This window comes from Lepus europaeus, chromosome 19 (assembly GCF_033115175.1).
Source record: "Lepus europaeus isolate LE1 chromosome 19, mLepTim1.pri, whole genome shotgun sequence".
Taxonomy (NCBI): Eukaryota; Metazoa; Chordata; class Mammalia; order Lagomorpha; family Leporidae; genus Lepus; species Lepus europaeus.
The window spans coordinates 59741949-59761554 of NC_084845.1; the positions used below are offsets into that span (position 1 = coordinate 59741949).

The window sequence follows — 19606 nt, forward strand, 5'->3', positions numbered from 1 at the left end:
CCCCTAACCACTATGCTAGACTGACTCTTCTTCCTGAAAAAACCCCACAGAATACAAGTCCCCACCCACCCTACCAAGCCACCAGGAATCTGGGAAATTAGGAAATCTTTCCCATCATTCTTACAAGTGAGCTGACCCTGTGTCATTTCAGTGGGCTACAAAATTCTTGCCCTAGGTCCCAAGTATTCTTTCTGGACAAAGAATAAACATCAAGGAGGGCAGATAGATAGAAAAAAAAAAAAAAAAAAAAGACAACTTCAAAGATCAAAAGAAATTATTTCTACAGAGTTCTTCATAAAAGTCGATTAACTGCTAAATACCTGAAGTAATCCAACTTCACAACAGAGGGCCAAAGGCTGTACATCCTGAGAGGGGGTTGTTAACGTGGCAAAACCGTGCAAACTTTCAAAATGACATGTAGTTAGCTGGTTTAGGTGCATTTACAATAAATGCAAAGTATAAAAGCAGAACACTTACTTTCAGAAATACCATCTGAATGAGGGCAGCTGAGCTATGCCAATTTACTTTTTCTTTTCCTTTAAAGAATTTTTTTTTTTTTTTTTTTTGACAGGCAGAGTGGACAGTGAGAGACAGACAGAAAGGTCTTCCTTTTGCCGTTGGTTCACCCTCCAATGGCCGCCGCGGCTGGTGCACCGCGCTGATCCGATGGCAGGAGCCAGCTGCTAATCCTGGTCTCCCATGGGGTGCAGGGCCCAAGGACTTGGGCCATCCTCCACTGCACTCCCTGGCCACAGCAGAGAGCTGGCCTGGAAGAGGGGCAACCGGGACAGAATCTGGTGCCCTGACCGGGACTAGAACCCGGTGTGCCAGCGCCGCAAGGCAGAGGATTAGCCTAGTGAGCCGCGGCGCCGGCTTCCTTTAAAGAATTTTAAGCCAATTACTTTTTGACCAGGTAACTCATGCAAGGGGTAATTCATGCACATGGTATATCAAGTTCTGAAGACTAAAGTCAGCAGACAGTGGAATGACCTCCTAGTAATGCATGCCAATCATTTTGGAATGCAGGTTTATCAACTTATGGTTATGTGGATTTGCTTTTTTCTGCAAGGTTGATGATGGCAGAAGTTAAAAGTGAAACCCAGAGCAGACAATTCACACCACTCGCTAAGACACACTTAAGACATCCTTAGCTGGCCCTGTCATTGTCACATCTAACCTAAGTCCCTCCTGCTGTGATCATGAAGAAGCTGTGCTATCAGTATGGAGAAGCCAGGCAGAGGAAAGCAAGCCATGAGAGAAAACCAATTAACTGGCTTCTTACCTGCTCGTGTGCCAGAATGCAGTCTTCTCAGGCTTGCTGGCAGCTTTTAAGGGTCTCCAGGGTCCGGAGCAGGTGCCTAGGAGCCGTGTGCAGTGGGTACTGGGGAGAGGCTGCGGCTGCCCCCAGCCCACAATCCAGGCTTCCCGTCTGATGAGAAGGGCGAGACACAGGCCACTGCAGCTCTGACTCAGAAACTGGAGCCAGCAAGGGCGGGGCAGGCCCACGTGGCCACAGCCTGCCTTGGAGTAGGAGGGAGCCTCAAACCTGGAGAAGCAGCCAATGGACTGCTCTGAAGGAAGACAACAACAAGCCGTGGTGGATGTCCCCCGAAAGCCCAGTCCTTCCTGGTTCCCAGGCAGGTTGGACTATTTCAAGCAGCTACACAGGCCCCTCTCCAGAACACAGGGGTCCTGATACAAATCACCTCTCACAACTTATTAAGGCTGTAGTCCTTGTGTGTTTATGAGTGTGGCTGGGGGTGGGACACTTGGAGAAAAGGGCCTTTCTGATTCTGCCGCTGCTCAGGATCAGGAAGTTGGCCAGCCTACCAGCTTACAGGTGGGGAATGTGTCCAGAGATCAAAGAGCTGGATACCAAAGTTAACCCTAAGGCCTCAGACACAGCCCTCACAGCAATGCCTGCAGACTGAAGAGAAACCCTCAGCCCCACCTCCACTCACACGGGCACTGTGGCTTTACCTGGGTCAGAGTGCTGGAGTTTACAGCACTGCCCAGAACAGCAGCTCCATTACTGTCTCTACTGAGCTTTCATAAGCCCTCAAATGTCTGGCCAGATTTTATTTGTAGCTAGCAGCCGCCGCCGCCAGCCCCACAAGGGATCCTTTACTTCTTCCACTACCAAACATTACAATGGGGTGGGTGGCCTGTGATCAAAGGATCACACTGAGAGTTGGCAGGGTTTTCCTGAATGTTAGCACAAAGCCTTTTATTAGAGGACCCTTAGCCCCCAAGACTCCAGAAATGCTGACCTCCACATGGCAAGAGGTCTCATTCTGAATGTCAAACAAAACCTGGTATTTATTCAAGAACTGCTTTCTTAATTAGATGAACAAATGGACTCCTGGGTTAGCCCTGAACTTCTAGCAGTGCATTAACATCCATGATTAAATGTACCCAGCTAGTTTCACCCCCTACCCTGTCTCCCCGGTACCACCCTATCCCCAGTGGCCAAGGACACACCCTCTGCCAGGCCCTACTGTGGAGCTCTGCCAAGGTATTGATTCATTGAGAGCAGAGGAGACAAACATTCAAAATGGAAGCAGCTTCAGGTCTCCCAGGCCAACACTTTGTTACCATGACCCCAGGAAATGTTTTGTTCTCGCCAGTTTACAGACAGGAAATCAAGCGCATACTCAAAGGTTGGTGAACATATCTAGTCTCCACATTCAGAGTTCCCCATAGGTCCCATTTGACAATCTTTTTTGAAAGACAGATAGATTTTGAAAGGCACAGTTAGCGAGACAGAGAGAAAGAAAGGTCTTCTATACACTGGCTCACTCTCCAAGTGGCTGCCAGTGGTCAGAGCTGGGGCGATCTTAAGCTAGAAGTCAGGAGCTTCTTCCAGGTCTCCCACATGGGTACAGGGGTCCAAGCACTTCTGCTGTTCTCCAGGAGTATTAGCAGGGAGCTGGATCAGAAGTGGAGCGCCTGGGACTTGAACCAGCACCCATACAAAATGCAGGCATTGCCCCTAAGCCAGAGCGCTGGCCCCAGGAATTTTTTTTTCTTTTTTGATGACTTCATGTGGCAAAGTTGCCTTTCTCCAATTACATCTGGCACTGAATAGCATTAGACCCTAATAACCCACCGTAACATCATTACTGTACACACACATATTCAGGGCCCAAAATTAACTTTGGAAAACTCTCTTCAAATGACCTAATTAAAAGCAACTCTCCTTCATTTCAAGATTTGATTTGCAGTCAGAGAGGGCAGTTGAGTTCTCTTGGGTAGTCTGTGGACTGAAAATTTGAGGATCAAGTTCTGAAAGGCAGGGTCAGAGATGGGCAAGTCAGGTGGGCTTACCTCTAAGATTACAAACTGGGTTCTGACAGAGCTGCTGGGTATGACAGGAGGTTGTGTTGTGGGTGGACTGCTGAATAGGCCCTGCAGCTACTTCCAGTTGGACTTCCCCAGCTTATTTCCCAAACTAGAACTTCCAAATTTTGTTTTGCTTTCTTTTTGCTTCACTTTGAATAAGCAGCATGTCTTTTCACTCCCCATCATAGCTAGTGATTGCCAGCTCACTCACTCACACAAGAACATGAAATGTACACAAGTCCGGGCTTCTCCAGCAGATTGATGGTAGTCAGGGCAGGAACCAAGTCTACGCTGACAAACAGATGAATCGCATGTCTAGCGGGAGAAAAATCACTGGGACAGGTTTTCCATCATCACCTGATCTAAAGCCCTTGGCTGCCCACTTCCCATTTCGTTTTTCAGACTTGAAACCTTCTGGTTTCCCTTGAAAAAAGTTTGAAGACTTTTGATCTAATGAAACAGAAATGGTCTTAGGCTCTCTCAAAATGTATCTTCAGGTTCTCGGTCACCTCACCACCAGTCTCAGAGGTGTGGACTGTCAGATTATGAATACCCTCCCCTAATCTTTGGTGAGGAATAGACCTGGGAGGCACCAGCACATAAGAGTTGTTCACTGAAAACTTGTGGAATAATAGCTCCTTGCTAAGTACACAGAAACGTAGTTGAAAATGGCCCAAGGACTTGGGCCCCTGCCACCCACATGGGAGATCCTGGCTCCTGACTTCAGCCTTGCCCAGCCCTAGCCAGTGTGGCCATTTGGGGAGTGAACAGTTGAATGAAAGATCTGTCTCTCCCTCTCTCTATAACTCTGCCTTCAATAAATCAGTCATTAAAAAAAAAAAAAAAAGGATGGGGCTGTGGCTCCACAGGTTAAAGCTGTGGCTTGCAGCACCAGCATCCCAGATGGCCATCAGTTTGAGTCCCAGCTGCTCCACTTCCGATCCAGCTCCCTGCTGGTACACCTAAGAAGCGGACGATGGCCAAGGTGCATGGGCCCCTGCACCCACGTAGGAGACCTGAAGGGAGCTCCCGACTCTTGGCTTCGGCTGGCCCAGCCCTTGCCATTGCGGCCATTTGGGGAGTTGAACCAGCAGATGAAAGATTGCTCTCTCTTTAACTCTGCCTAGAAAAACAAAAAACAAAAAAACAAACAAAAAAAACACAAAACCACAGTAACCTTTTGGTATGTTAGCAAGTCTCCTAACGTTGGCTTTTCAAGCTTCTCAATGAAGAGTGCTTGGCTATACTGGTTCAGACTGGTAAGGATCACACTTACTGCCTGAACATTTCAGTTCACTCAAACTCCATTTGAGCACTACACATTGGTCTATCTGATCCACTAGTATAAATGAACCAAGTAGGTGTTTAATAAATCCCTACCATGTGCCTGTCCTGGAATGAGCCATCTGTTCCCCCCAATAGTGTAATTTTTTCAGAAGTCTAATGTCAGTAGCACAGATTTTCTTCTGAGCTATAGCCCTTGAAGATTAATTTTAAGGGTAAAGAAAACAAAATATTTATATACAATAGTCTAAGGGCAAATGAACAAGTGAATGACTTTTGAAAAAAAATTCCTTCTGTCTTGAATGGAAAATTTAGGATGTTTAAAAAGTTGAAAGGTTGATCCTATTTGAAGAATGTTCCCCATTTCTGGTTTCCTTCTCACAAGCTCAAGAAAGCCTACAGCCAGAGGAGCAGCACGCATCCTGGGGACCAGCACTCTCCCTGTGAGACAAGTGAACCCCACAGCCTTTCCCAGCCCAGCAGCTGTCATTTACACAAACCAAGAAAAGCAACATTCCATCCACAGTTCAACTTGAACCCCCTTCCCCACAAGAATGCTATTCTTGGCAAGAGATCTTCCAAAGGAAACAACATCTGCAGAACCTCTGCCCACAAGGTCAGGAGAAAGCTGAGGCAGCTGGGATCTCTTCAGTCCTTCCTTAGACCCTAGTTGCAGGGACTTAACAGGGAAGAGGGATGGGACTCAGCCTGACCACCACCAGCAGACGCCTCAGTGTCCTGGCATTATGCCTGTCAGCTCTACAACACTGCGTGTGTTCACCAAGGCTAAGATCTCCTTTACCTAGCTGCTCCATCAAACCAAAGGAGCCAATTAAGTCCCCTTAACAATTTCATAGATAGGATCTGTATTTAAGCCTCATCCAGTCACTAAATATTTAGGAAAATTCCTTTTGAGCATCTTGAGGCAAATTCTTCCTCTCACATATTCAAGCCTAATTCCCTGCTGGCATTCAAGAAATATAGCTTGCCTTCCTCCTACAGACAGCAAGCAATGATGGACAAGCTTGTGGAGGAAACTCAGTGGGACAATTCCTGATTGTCAAAGAGACCGTTCTTTTCATGTAATTCCTACTACGGTATAACATTTCAAACTTCAGTTAGGAAAGAGGCTTAGTTTCTCACACTTAACTGCATATCACCATACAACTTTGATAGAATGGATTTAGGGCCACAGGAACAAATGGGTCTTGCAATGAGGCTTTCTAAACATAATTCTGACATCCTATCCACTGTGCAGATGAGCTCAGCAGGAACACGTTTAATTTCTGACAAGATTTAGGTCTCTACTGACTGATCTAAAACCAAGTCAAAGGTTTAGGTGTTTGGTACAGAGGTTAAGTCACTGCTTAGAACATCCATTGGAGTGCCTGTGCCCAGTCCTGGCTCATCTACTTCTGATCCAATTTCCTGCTCATGAGAGGCAGCAGATGATGGCTTAAGTATTTAGGTCCCTGCAACCTACATGGGAGACCCAGATAGAGTTCCAGGCTCCTGCCTTCTGCATGACCCATCCCCTATCTGTTGTAGGTATCTGAGGTGGGAACCAGTTTCAGTGCAGATGAAGAACTGCCTAGAAGGTAAATCTTGAGCTTCCCACACAGCTGGAAAGAAGAGGAATTTTTCAGTGTGCTCAAACATTTCTGAAACAGAACCACTTCCTGCAAACATGCTCGCAGCGCTCTTTTCTTATACCCTAAGGATCTTACGGAACCTAAGATGTGTGTGCACTTCAGAGACAGGCACCCCCTGGTTACCCATATGCCTTTAAATAGGGCCCACATATTCCAAATTTGTTCCCAAGAGCAGGTTAGTATCTGGGTCCTTCTGTACTTACTGACCTCTCCTAGTAGTCATAGGACCAAAGATCTTTTCAGGAGCTGTAGAAGTAAAGAGAATACCTGTTAAATTAGACTATCATACTGGTATTCATGCTTAACCCATCAATTCAAGACCGAAAGTAGAAGGAAGCTCTAACAGGGATAGAAAAATCAGTCACTCTTCCTCAATATCCAATGGGAGAAGAGTGGATGTCCACATGGTTACTGAACCCAAGTTTCAGTTGCATGGCAAAAAGAAATCAGAAAAAGTCACAAAATCATCACAGAGTTGGGAAGAGTAGGCAGCCACAAGGTGCTAGACGTCTAAGTAGGTACTCAGAAGGAAGGAGGATACTCGGTTCTTATTCCAAGATGGGCTTCTCTCACCTAGATTCTTTTGAACAGAAAAAGACACATGGACACCAGCCACCTTAAAAACTAGGTTTGTATTTCTGGGTAGGTCCTAGAGTGGAAGAACTCAGGAGCAATACTATATCCAACCTGGTTCCCACCAACGTGTGCCTCCCTTCCACAAAGGACATTGTACAAAACTATATTTACAGGAAAACCAGTTAAAAATTAGGCATGTGTACAAAAGTAGACAAAAGGCAGATGCAAGGATGGCCTTGAGGAAGAGGGAACAACATGTTCCACACTAGAACCCAGATGTATCAGGTACTAGGCAGGGAGAAGTGCAATAAATCTCAATGCCAATTTTAGGGGTGAACCAGTCATTCCAAGGGAAGACATGAGGGCGAAAAAGCTGTTGGTTTTAACGGCAAAGTCTTAATTAATTCTCCAGTCACCTTTCTCCTGCCATACGGCAGAAGCGAGGTGGTGGTGGTGGTGGTGGTGACAGGAAAAAGAAAATACAAAGTCTCTTGGCAGCCCCACATATGCAGGAAGCAAGGGCTCAGAAGGCGTAACGGGTCCGGATGTCCTCAAGCTTCTTAGACACCTCAGGTGGAGTTCGGTCCAGTTCCTCAGAGACATTCTTTTGTTTGTTGGGCTCCATGGAATTGAACTGCTCACAGAGGTCTCCATCAATCACATTCTAAGACACGAAGAAATCAGAAGGAAAAAAAGGTTAGATGCACAAAGTAAATGGAACAAGAGGCCAGCATTGTGGAGCAGTGGATTAACCTGCTGCCTGTGATGCTGGTATCCCATGAGTGCTAGTTTAACCCACTTGTTCCACTTCCAATCCAGCTCTCTGCTAATACACCTGAGAAAGCAGCAGAAGATGGCCCAAGTGCTTGGGCATCCACCATCTACATGGGAGACCCAGATGGAGCGTCAGGATCCTGGCTTCAGCTTGACCTAGCCCCAGCCACTGCAGCCATTTGAGGAGTGAACCAGGGGATGGAAGATCTCTCTGTGTAACTGCCTTTCAAGTAAATAAACACACCAAAAGAGAAAAGAAAAAAAGGGAACGCTTCGTATTCTCCCCAGAGAATCACTCTATTTTGTAGAGTCTGGAGCACATTCTCAGTTAGTCCTTAGTAGCCAGAGTTCAGAATAGCAAAACTAGGTGCAGCTTTTTCTCTGGCTCTGATATGACCTGAGGGGAGAAGATTCTGAATATAATCACCAAGTACCCCTCCCCCAACCCAATCCCTTACCACTCCTTTATGCTGCATTATTCTGATTTTTAAGGAGATGGAGGCTAAAAGAAAAGATCAGCTGAAAGGGCTGATTCCCTCAAGCTACCTTTACAGGGAAGTAATAGGAACGAAAGCTGAGGTGGTCCCGTCCACAGAGAGGGGGATGCTCAGACCGCAGGTGCATTTCAACATGCTGGAAGAAGTCATGGTCCTGGTGGAAGAAATAAAGAGCCTGTCACTAAAATAAAAGTGATTTCAACCACTAGTGGATAGTATTCAGAAGCACAGTGAATAAGTCATTGATTTCCCCATGCAAACAAATGGTAAATATCTAATCACTCTTCTGATGATCACAGGCTCTTCATATATGACAGGACAGCTAAAACCCCAGACTGTACTGTATTTGTAGCACAAAAGAGAATATCATGGGTAAGAGCAATTTTTGAAGTCATATTCCAGACCCTAGACTATCAGGCTAGAACGATTCCATAAGGCACAAAGTGCTCCAGCATGGGGCCAGCGCTATGGCATAGCAGGTAAAGCCACTGCCTGCAGTGCCAGCATCCCATATGGACACGGGTTCAAGAACCAGGTGCTCCACTTCCGATCTAGTTCTGCCATGCCTGGGAAAGCAGTAGAAGATGGCCCAAGTCCTTTGGCTCCTGCACCAGTGTGGGAGACCTAAAAGAAGCTCCTGGCTCTGGATTGGCTCAAATCCAGCAGTTGCAGCCATTTGGGGAGTGAACCAGCCAAAGGAAGAACCCCCATCCCGCCTCTCTGTAACTGTCTTTCTGATAAATTAATCTTATAAAGAAAACTGCTCTAGCAGATATCTAACTCCCATTTCTAGTCACTGTAGTTCAGCTTAAAAACTAATGTCTTAGTAGGAGAAAGGGGAGGGATATTAGGATTCCTATCTCCCTGGAAAGGTGACACCTGGCACCTTGTCAAATTCCCAGAACTTTCCTAGTTACAAGATTCAGCCCAGATTAATATGGGTTCTCACTTCATGGGATGTGAATGGAACAAGGATGCCAATTCCTCCAGATAAAGTGGTATAGACAAGTGACTCTGAGCCTCCAGGGATCAGTGTAGTCTTCTGTAATGACAGCACTGTCTCCCCAACATGGTAGTTCATGATCACCTCTGCCTGCAAATCAGAAACAGATAAACAATGATGAGTGTCTTTGGAAATAGGTTCTGGGTTTCCAAGAGCAAGGCAGTGCCCTCAAAGGTACCTGTCATCTTTTAAGAAATCAAAAATTACTAAAAACTAACAATACTTCCACAGGAGGTAGCAGGTAACATCTAAATAGCTGGGTTCCTGGGGCTGGCAGTGTGGCTTAGCGCATAAAGCCACCGCCTGCAGTGCCGGCATCCCATATGGGTGTTGGTTCAAATCCTGGCTGCTCCACTTCTGGTCCAGCTTTCTCTGCCTCTACTTCTCTCTCTGTGTTAACTCCAACTTTCAAATAAACAAATCAATCTTCTTTAAAATGCAAACAAACGAACAAACAGTTGGGTCCCTGCCACTCACACAGGAGACCATGACTGAGGTCCTGGTTCCTGGCTTCAGTATGGCTCAGCCCTGAACATTGTAAACATCTGGACACTGACTCAGCATACGGGAGATCTCTGTCCTTCTCTTTCAAATAAACAAAAAAATTTAAAAAAAAAAAAAAATTAAAAGTCCAGAGATGCTCTCTTAAACATGACTAAAGAGGAAAAACTGGTTAGTACTGGTAATGAACCTGTACAACTAGGGTTTCCAAGGACCTATGTATTCTTCAAAGAGTTTTACACTGACTGATGTTTCACAGAATTTTCTAAAAGCAGAATAGTGAAGTGCTCACCTTATATCAAACCTAACATTCCGCCATTACAGGTTATGTATCAACAGCTATGGGATTTCCAATAAGGAAGGATCATGCATGGGAGAGCACTCAGCATAGTTATGTGCACTGTGAAAAATTCACTAAAAACTGTCAACGAGGACAACAGGAAAAGTAGCTAAGTGTGCCTTTCTCACATGAGCTCTTTGTGAAATCCTACCTTTTGTGAGGCCCCATTGAGCAAGCCCCGGTCCCACAGGGCTTTGTTTCCTGTAGGATCCTCATCCACTTCATCGTTGGTGTTAGGTGGGAGTCTCACCTACAAGACAATGACACATATCATAGGGTTGGATCCTACACCTCTCACCTGGGTCACCAAGCAACATACTTGCCCCAGGTCCTCACCTACAAGTCTAGGGATGAATGCTACCTAGACAGAAGTCTGAGCCCAAGTCTCCTCCACCTGTTCTGATGGATGAGAGCTGTCTGAGAGTGAGAAACCCAAGAAAATCATCCCAAAGACAAGGTTTTATTACAGTCAAGAGCAAAAATAAAGACCACACAACACAGACAAGAGAAATCAGACTAGGCTTAAAAAGAGAAACCAAAATTCTAGCAAAATGCGTAAATGAGTATAATCATTAAATCTTGCTTCATGGGGAGAAGAGAGGTAAGCTGGGAAAAGTCAAAAAGACAGAAAGCTTGAGGAACACAAAGATATTTTTTAAAAGTCAGCCTTAGTAGGGCTGAATTTCTCATCTATTTTTACTTTCCTTCTTAAAGATCATAATCCCGAGTCCCACCCTGGCTTTACCCAAAACAATGAACTGAGCCAGCTTTCCCATACATCACTGTAACCCAAGCAAGCATCAACTCACCACACAAATGTTGCCAAATTTGTCTGCACCAGCCACAGTGTCATAGTCAAGGAGGCTAGCTGTGGTGACCCATCGGGGATAGGTGTCATCAGCAAAGATGATGAGCTGGTTCTCATTACGCTTGTAGCGCACCCAGATGAAACTTTCTTGAACATCAGACACAATTACTCTGTGCCCAATAGTCTGGATCCCAGATATATAGTTGGCAATATGCTGGGAAAGACAAGAAAAATAGCCATGGGTGTACCCTGGAGTTCAGAACCCACAGGAAGTCCAGCTTTTTTTTTTTTTTTTTTTTTTTTTGACAGGCAGAGTGGACAGTGAGAGAGAGACAGAGAGAAAGGTCTTCCTTTTGCCGTTGGTTCACCCTCCAATGGCCGCCGCGGTAGCGCGCTGCGGCCGGCGCACCGCGCTGATCCGATGGCAGGAGCCAGGTGCTTCTCCTGGTCTCCCATGGGGTGCAGGGCCCAAGCACTTGGGCCATCCTCCACTGCACTCCCTGGCCACAGCAGAGAGCTGGCCTGGAAGAGGGGCAGCCGGGACAGAACCGGCGCCCCGACCGGGACTAGAACCCGGTGTGCCGGCGCCGCAAGGCGGAGGATTAGCCTAGTGAGCCGCGGTGCCGGCCCACAGGAAGTCCAGCTTTCCCTGACTACAACATACACAGAGTCTACAAAATACTACTCCATCAAAGAACACCAGTTAAAAACCAAGCCTTAAGGTGAGAAAAGAGCTAAGTAATTTTAACTCTCATAGTTAAATTCCATACAGAAGAAAAGAGTATAGAGAACTGGCTCTTGTTTTGAAGAAGCCAAAAAATGAGATCACTTCTCAAGACTGTAAGTCCCAATGCTGAGACTGGAACTGGGGATGATAACACAGTTCTAAAAAAGGCACATGATTTTAAGTGTTCATTACCCAACTACCTAGGTCCCAGTCATTAGCATATTTACCTTATTCTCACACTTTCGGAGTAATTTCTTCTTCCCCAGGTCATAGACTCGTAGAAGCTTCCCCACACCAATCAACACCCTTCCCTGGAATGGGGCAATGGCAGCAGGGACTTCTTCCACCGGGGTCTGAGAGGAAGAGCGAGAAACACAGCTATTAGAATATACAGACCCATGTCAGTCCCACCCCCTTGACCCAGAACTGCTTGTTTCTACAGGCACCTGTTGGGAAGACAGAGAAGGATCCTGTTTTGCTCATCAACGAAATATAGAAGTCTCTACGAAACAGTGTCTGAGTAAACAGGTCTCACACACTGTAATTCATCCAGCTGTTAGATCAATACCAGAAGTGCTAAGAAGCCCCATGCCTGACAAATATATATTGTGCTCAATTTGTAACTTTTTTTTTTTTAAAGATTTTATTTATTTATTTGACAGGTAGAGTTACAGACAGTGAGAGAGACAGAGAGAAAGGTCTTTCTTCCGTTGGTTCACTTCCCAAATGGCCGCAACGGCCAGAGCTATGCCAATTCGAAGCCAGGAGCTTCTTCCTGGTCTCCCATGCCGGTGCACAGGAGCCCAAGGACTTGGGCCATCTTCTACTGCTTTCCCAGGCCACAGCAGAGCTGGACTGGAAGAGGAGCAACCAGGACTAGAACTGGAGCCCATATGGGATGCCGGTGACGCAGGCAGAGGATTAACCTATTGTGCCATGGTGCCAGTCCCTCAATTTGTCACTTTTAAGCACACAGTTCAGGGGCTGGCACTGTGGTGCACCGGTTAAGTCACCACTCCCAATGCCAGCTTCCCATATTGGAGTGCTAAAGTCCTGGTAACTCTGCTCCAATCCAGCTTCCTGCTAATGCACCTGGGAAAGCACTGGAAGACAGCCCAAGTATTTGGACCCCTGCCATTCATGTAGGAGACCCAGATGAAGTTCTAGGTTACTGGCTTTGGCCTAGACCAGCCCTAGACATTGTAGCCATTTGGGGAATAAACCAGCAGATGGAATACTTTTCTCTCTTTCAAATAAATAAATACAATCTTAAAAAAAAAAAAAAAAAAGATTGTATTTACTTATTCGAAAGGCAGAGGCAGAGAGAGAGAAGACTTCTATCCACTGGTTCACTCCCCAGATGGCCAAAACAGCCAGAGCTATGCTGATCCAGAGCCAGGAGCCAGGAGCTTCTTCTAGGTCTCCCACATGAGTGCAAGGTCCCAAGGACTCAGGCCATCTTCTACTGCTTTCCCAGGCCACAGCAGAGAGCTGGATTGGAAGGTGAGCAGCCGGGACTTGAACCGACACCCATATGGGATGCCTGCACTGCAGGCGGCGGCTTTACCTGCTACATACACCATAGCACTAAATACAATCTTAAAAAAAAAAGAAGAAGAGGGGTCAAGGGGACAAAAGGATATCTTCATACACTAATTCGCTCCACAATGTCAGCAGCCCAGAACTCAATCCAGGTCTCCCACATGAGTGGCAGGGACCAAGTACTTGAGGTATCATCTGCTGCCCTCCAGGATGTGCACTAGCAGGAAGGTGGCATTAGAAGCACAGCCAGGACCTGAACTCAGGCACTCTGATATAGGATACAAGAATCTGAAGCACAACAACCATGATGTTGACTGTTCACAACTGTTAATCTTTTATTTTTAAGATTTACTTATTTTATTTGAAAGGCAGATTTACAGAGAGGCAGAAAGAGAGAGAGAGAGAAAGTCAGAGTCTTCCATCCATTGGTTCACTCCCCAAATGGCCACAATGGCCAGAGCTGTGCCAGGAGCTTTTGCCAGGTCTCCCATGCAGGTACAGGGGTCCAAGGACTTGGGCCATCTTCTACTGCATTCCCAGGCAATAGCAGAGAGCTGGATGGGAAGTGGAGCAGCTGAGACTGAACCAGTGCCCATATGAGATGCAGGCACTGCGGGCGGCAGTTTTACCTGCTATGCTACAGTGCTGGCCCCATTATTAATCTTTTAAAACTGGTGAATTTTGGTCACAAATTGCTGCCTGCTTTATAGACAGTAAACAAGGGGTCAACTCAGTGTGTGCCTTATCTCTGTTGTGCGCAGTCAGCACTCAGGCTTCCTGCAGGACTCACGGGCACTGGAGCATCCCTGAAACAGGAAAGCCCTAGCAGTTCTCATGTACTGCCAACAGATGGGTTAGAAACAAGGGGTGAGAGCTGTGGAACAGGTTAAGCTACCACTTGGGTTGCCTGTACCCCACATCAGAATGATTGGGATTGAGTCCCACCTCCAATTCCAATCCAGCTTCCTGCCACTCATGTGGAAGGCTTAGATCAGCTTCCTGGTTCTGGTACGGCTCAACTCTGGCTCTTGTGGGCACCTGAGGTAATGAGTTAGTGGACAGAAGATTTATCTCTCTCTCTCTAGTCCTCCTTCTATTGCTCTGCCTTTCAAACAAATTTTTTAAAAAAGGAAAGAATCAATGAACTGACCACAAGGCAAACTGACTCATAACACAAAAAATTTGTAGGAGAATTCAGTAGAATCTAATAACCAAAACAGTCACTGGCCAGTTCCTTACCTTGTGCAAAAACTCCAATTTCTCTCCATTGTTAACAAGCTTGTAAGTATAGACAAAGCCTCCTGCCACAGATCTTGGGTTCAAAATCAGGTCCTTGGCCACACCCACCAGCACATACCAGTCTTCACCAGTGTTGGAGAACCTGCACACAGCCACACTGCACACAGAGGAAAAAGAAGGAGTTAGGCCTCAGTCAAAGCCAGAGAACTCTTGTTCCAGCCCACCAAACCTTGGACTGTCCTGAACCCTTTACCTAAAGGCTGCTTCATTCTGCTCCAGCTGGACAAGGTCGAGGGTGTTCCCCTGAATAGGATTCATCACTCGGATCACAGATGCCCACTGGCCGTTGCCAGCTTTAGGAGCTCCAAAAATGGATTCCGGCAGGTTTTCATTGAGGAATGCTGCTGCCATCTCCGCAGCCAGCTCCCGCTCATCCTCCCCTGCTGCTTCCACCATCTCCTAAATCCAAAAAGCAAAGGAATGTCAGTGTGGCCAGGAGAGAACTGCACGGGAAGTGGAATAATGAGCACTTTTCAGACAGACATGGCTCCTGCTTAACACTGCAAGTCTGTCACAAACAAGGCTAAGAAGGAAGAATACTGAAGAGAAGAGAAAACCAGTTACCGCCAGTTACATATAGCTACATATTAGAGGAAAGTACCAAAAAAAAAAAAAAAAAAAAAAAAAAAAAAAAAAAAAAAAGAACATTAGCTGTAGCAAACATCAAACTAGAAGTCTACGAAACAAACATGGGGCAGCAATGTGGATCATGGGTTAAGCTGCTGCTTGCTCTACCCCATCCTTTCCTGAAGCGCTAATTTGAGTCCCAGCTACTCTGCCTGTGATCCAGTTTCCAGCTAATGTGCCTGGCCCCTACCACCCACATGGGAGACAGGACGGGGATCCTGGCTCTTGCCTTTAGCTTGGCCCACACCTGGCTGCTGGAGCCATTAGTAGAATGAACTAGCAGATGGAAGATCCTTCTCTCTCTCTCCTTTTCCCTCTCTGGCTCTGCCTTCCAAAATAAATCAATCTTAAAAAATAAAAATTAAACATGAAAGCTCCATTTTTTTTTTTACCTAACCTGCCTGACTTCCCTTGCTAGGACTATTCATGTTTCAGAATGAATACGGTTGTAAATGTTTGTGGCTATTTGGTTTTTCCTGGGAAATGATTTCCACAAATGGTGTTGTAGGGAATCCAAAAGCTGTCTCCTAGGGGCTCATATCTAGGAAACATATAACAACTCAGTCTGAAACCCACGGACTGACTAAAGAACTCTTCCAGAGGAGCAGCTGGAATTTCAAATAAACCCAAGTCAGCCTATCAGTCCTGGATCACAGGAAAGCCTCTAAAACCAAAGAGCTTAAAGGACTTCAAAAATTTTTTAAAAATAACAAGGAATATAATCAACAATTACAGGAGCTTCAACTTCAACACAATTTTACACGTGCACTTCTTAACTGAACCCCAGAATGTCAGTCCTATTACCTCCGCCATCTGCTGCTTCCTCTGAGCTTTTGTGGCCTCAGTGTAGGCATTGTGGTCTGTCTCAATGATGATAAGGTTGTTACTCTCAGGATGGATGACAAATTTCCTGGGGGTGTACTGCAGTGGAAAGGCTACTTGATTGAAGACAGCACCAAGCTTCTCCAGTGCCAAAATCCTGTGACAAAGGCCAAGGGAGTTAACTCAGGACCTGGAAGCCATTAGCAATGAAATGAGCTGTGAGTAGTCACAGCAAGCACAGCAACCCCTGAGACGTCAGCAAATGGCAGTGTTCTAATCTAAAAGTAGTCTACAAATAAAACAAGGAGATCGACACCCCAGTACTACTCATGGGGATTCTGGGTTTTTAACCAATAAAACACAAATAATGATTATCAAAGAAATTTTCTGTCACTCCAATAATAATGTGACAGTGCGAATATTTTAATTATCATTGAGAAACCTGGAAAAACAACTCAAATAGTTATCTGATTATAATGGCGGAGTTTTAACTGTCGTATAAATATTCACTAAAAGGGAAAAATCTACAAAGAGAATGAAACAGAAGATGACAGCAGATTATGAAATGCCAAATAAAATTTTAGAAGCTGAAAAAAGGTGTGGAGCCAGTAACAAATTGAGCCAAGAGTTAAGACAAGGATCTCAGATTTCCCAGATGCATCAACAAAGAAAACAGAAGACAAATGGAACTTACTCAAATAACAAATGAACATATACTTTTTTCTAGACGTATTCACACACATGTGGAATAACACATGTATCAGAGTTTTCACTGCAGCATGTTCAAAGCAAAACAGCACCACCTAAAGAATAGCTAAAATATGGCATATCCATTTTTTTAAAAAAAATTTTATTTATTTTGAGAGAAAGAGTTACAGGCAGAGAGAGGGAAAGAGACAGAGAAAGGACTTCCATCTGCTGGTTCACTCCCCAAATGGCCACAATGGCTAGAGTTGGGCTGATCTGAAGCCAGGAGCCAGGAGCCTCTTCCAGGTCTCCCACACGGGTGCAGGGGCCCAAGCATCTGGGCCACCTTGCACTGCTTTCCCAGCCCATAAGCAGAGAGCTGGATCAGAAGAGCAGCAGGGGCTGTGCCATGGCATAGTAGGTTAATCCTCTGCCTGCGGTGCTGGCACCCCATGTGGGCACCAGTTCTAGTCCTGGTTGCCCCTCTTCCAATCCAGTTCACTGCTATGGCCTGGGAGAACAGAAGTTGGCCCAAATCCTTGGACCCCTGTACCCACACAGGAGACCAGGAAGAGGCAGCTGGCTCCTGGCTTCGGATTGGTGCAGTTCTGGCTGTTGCAGCCATCTAGGGAGTGAACCAACGAAAGGAAGACCTTCCTGTCTGTCTCTCCCTCTGTCTGTAACTCTACCTCTCAAATAAAATCTTTAAAGAAAAAAAAAAAAAAAAAAGAGCAGCAGCCAGGACACAAACTGGCGCCCAGATGAGATGCCAGGTGCCACAGGAGAAGGCTTAGCCTACTACACCACAGCATTGGCCCTAGCACATCCATTTTATTAACATGACACTTTGTAGGTATAAAACAAATTATAAAATCTGTCTAACACTGATAATGAGCAATTTCAAAGAGCTAAGTAAGAAAAGCAAGGCTTAAACAACAATTACAGCATAAGAAAAATGTACACATATTTACTAGTATGTATATAAAACTCCTGGGTAAAGATACACAGGCAACTAGCAACAGACTGCCTACTGGTAAACAAGTGAGTGGCTGGGGGCCGACAGTGTGGTGTAGTGGATAAAGCTGGTGCCTGTGACAGCAGCATCCTACGTGGGTGCCATTTTGTGTCCTGGCTGCTCCACTTCCTATCTAGTTCCCTGCAAATAGCCTGAGAAAAGCAGTAGAAATTGGCCTAGGTGTTTGGGCCCTTGCTACTCATGTAGGGGACCCTGATAAAGCTCCTGGCTATTGCAGCAATCTAGGGAATGAACCAGTGGATGAAGATCTTTAACTCTTTCAAAATAAATAAATAAATCTTAAAAAAAAAAAAGAAAAAAAAAAACACAACACCTTTTAATAGAAATGAATAGAAGTCCACTACAACAGGTATTCATTTTGGATAAAGATGGTCTCTTTCTCAGCTCTCTCCTCACACATTTACTGAGACTTAGTCTTTGTGGCCCAGATACCTGGGATGCTGTGGGGACAGAATAGTGATGACTTCCCCCCAAGGAACTCCTATTTTCTGTGATGCATCAGTAAACCGGTAATAGCTCTCTATCTCCTAAAAAGCAAATGGCGGGACCGGTGCTCTGGCACGGCGGGTAAAACCGCCGCCTACAGTGCCAGCATCCCACATGTGTGCCACTCCTGACTGCTCCACTTCTGATCTAGCTCTCTGCCGTGGCCTGGGAAAGCAGTGAAAAGCCCAAGTCTTTTGGGATGCTGTATCCACATGGGAGAGTGGGAGATGGCGAAGAAGCTCCTGGTGCCTAGCCTCAGACTGGCGCAGCTCCAGCCGTTGTGGCCACCCGGGGAGTGAACCAGTAGATGGAAGGTCGGTCTCTCTCTCTCTCTCTCTCTCCACCTCTCTGTAACTCTGCCTTTTAAATAAATAAAATAAATCTTAAAGAAAAGAAAAAAAAAAAAAAAAAAAAAAACCCAAATGGCAACTGTGGAAAAAAATGGCCAAAAGACATTTTTTATGTGAAAATAAATTCTAAAAATTTTGAAAATTCTCCACTATTCTGAAAGAAGAGTCTCAGGGAGGGTATATTACCAAGTAACCTAGTCCTATATTTGATTCTTCCCTACTGAAACTGTAGCAGTCAATGAGACAGAATACAGAAGGGGAAAATAAAAAGTTGCAAGGAAGGAAAGAAAAAGACATAACAATCCCAAAAGGAAAGAACTGAGAAACTAAAAAAATAATAAAATAAAAATTTCAAAAAATAAGATATTAACCAACAGATTCAAGAAGCCTAAGATGCATCAAGCAAGACAAAGAAAAAGTGGAAGGGGTGTCATAGCACAAGTCAAGCTGCCACTTGGGATGTCTGCATCCCATATCAAAATTGTCTGGTTCAAGTTACACAAACTCAGCTTCTGATCCAGTTTGCTACTAATGCATCCTGGGGGGCAGCAGGTGACGGCTGATGTCTTTGAGCCCCGCCACTCACATGGGAGACTCTGGTCTCCTGGCTTTGGCCTGGCCCAGCCTTATCTGTTGTCCTGGATGTCAGGGACTCAAGTACTTGAGCCATCACCCACTGTCTCCCAGGGTATGCGAAGGCAAGAAAGCAGAATCTGAGAAGAGCTAGCACTTGAACTCAGGCACTCCCAAATGTGCTCACTCTTAAAGTCAATATTGTATGAACAGCTGTGAAGTTGCAGAACCCCTAAGTAAATTTAATATTAATGTTAAAATTTAAGATATAACACTACAAATGATGAAACAACATGAAAAGTAATCCAAAACTTACTGCAAAACTAACTTATTGCTATCGATGGAAAACAAATATCTCAGTTCTCAAGACTGTATTGTACAGAGGCCGGCGCTGTGGCACAGGTTAAGCATCCACCTGTGACGTCGGCATCCCACGTGGGCCCCTGTTCCAGTCCCGCTGCTCCACTCCTGATCTCACTCCCTGTTGATGGCCTGGGAAAGCAGCAGAAGATGGCCCAAGTGCTTGGGATCTTGTACCCTATAGGAGACCCAGAAGCTCCTGGCTCCTGATTGGCCCAGTTCCAGCCATTGCGGAGTAGTGAACCAGCAGCTAGAAAACCTCTCTGTCTCCCCCTCTCTCAGACTGTAACTATGCTTCTCAAGAAAATAAATAAATATAT

General features: G+C 45.5%; 2 protein-coding genes across 4 annotated transcripts in view; both read right to left on the bottom strand.

Moving 5' to 3' along the window:
• Positions 1–1447, bottom strand: part of IL34 (interleukin 34) — a 64600-nt gene extending 63153 nt beyond the window's left edge. For both annotated transcript variants that reach the window (XM_062177965.1, XM_062177961.1), the window contains exon 1: positions 1283–1447. The gene's annotated coding sequence lies outside the window, so the exon portion shown is untranslated. The remainder of the gene's footprint in view (positions 1–1282) is intronic.
• Positions 1448–6891: 5444 nt separating this feature from the next.
• SF3B3 (splicing factor 3b subunit 3) overlaps positions 6892–19606 on the bottom strand; it is a 58426-nt gene continuing 45711 nt past the window's right edge. For both annotated transcript variants that reach the window (XM_062177956.1, XM_062177957.1), the window contains 9 exons: positions 15777–15951; positions 14539–14744; positions 14286–14442; positions 11732–11857; positions 10779–10991; positions 10121–10219; positions 9075–9218; positions 8175–8279; positions 6892–7518 (listed from right to left, as the gene is read on the bottom strand). In XM_062177956.1, coding sequence (XP_062033940.1) covers positions 7378–7518; positions 8175–8279; positions 9075–9218; positions 10121–10219; positions 10779–10991; positions 11732–11857; positions 14286–14442; positions 14539–14744; positions 15777–15951 — 1366 coding nt within the window. In that variant the 3' untranslated portion in view covers positions 6892–7377. The remainder of the gene's footprint in view (positions 7519–8174; positions 8280–9074; positions 9219–10120; positions 10220–10778; positions 10992–11731; positions 11858–14285; positions 14443–14538; positions 14745–15776; positions 15952–19606) is intronic.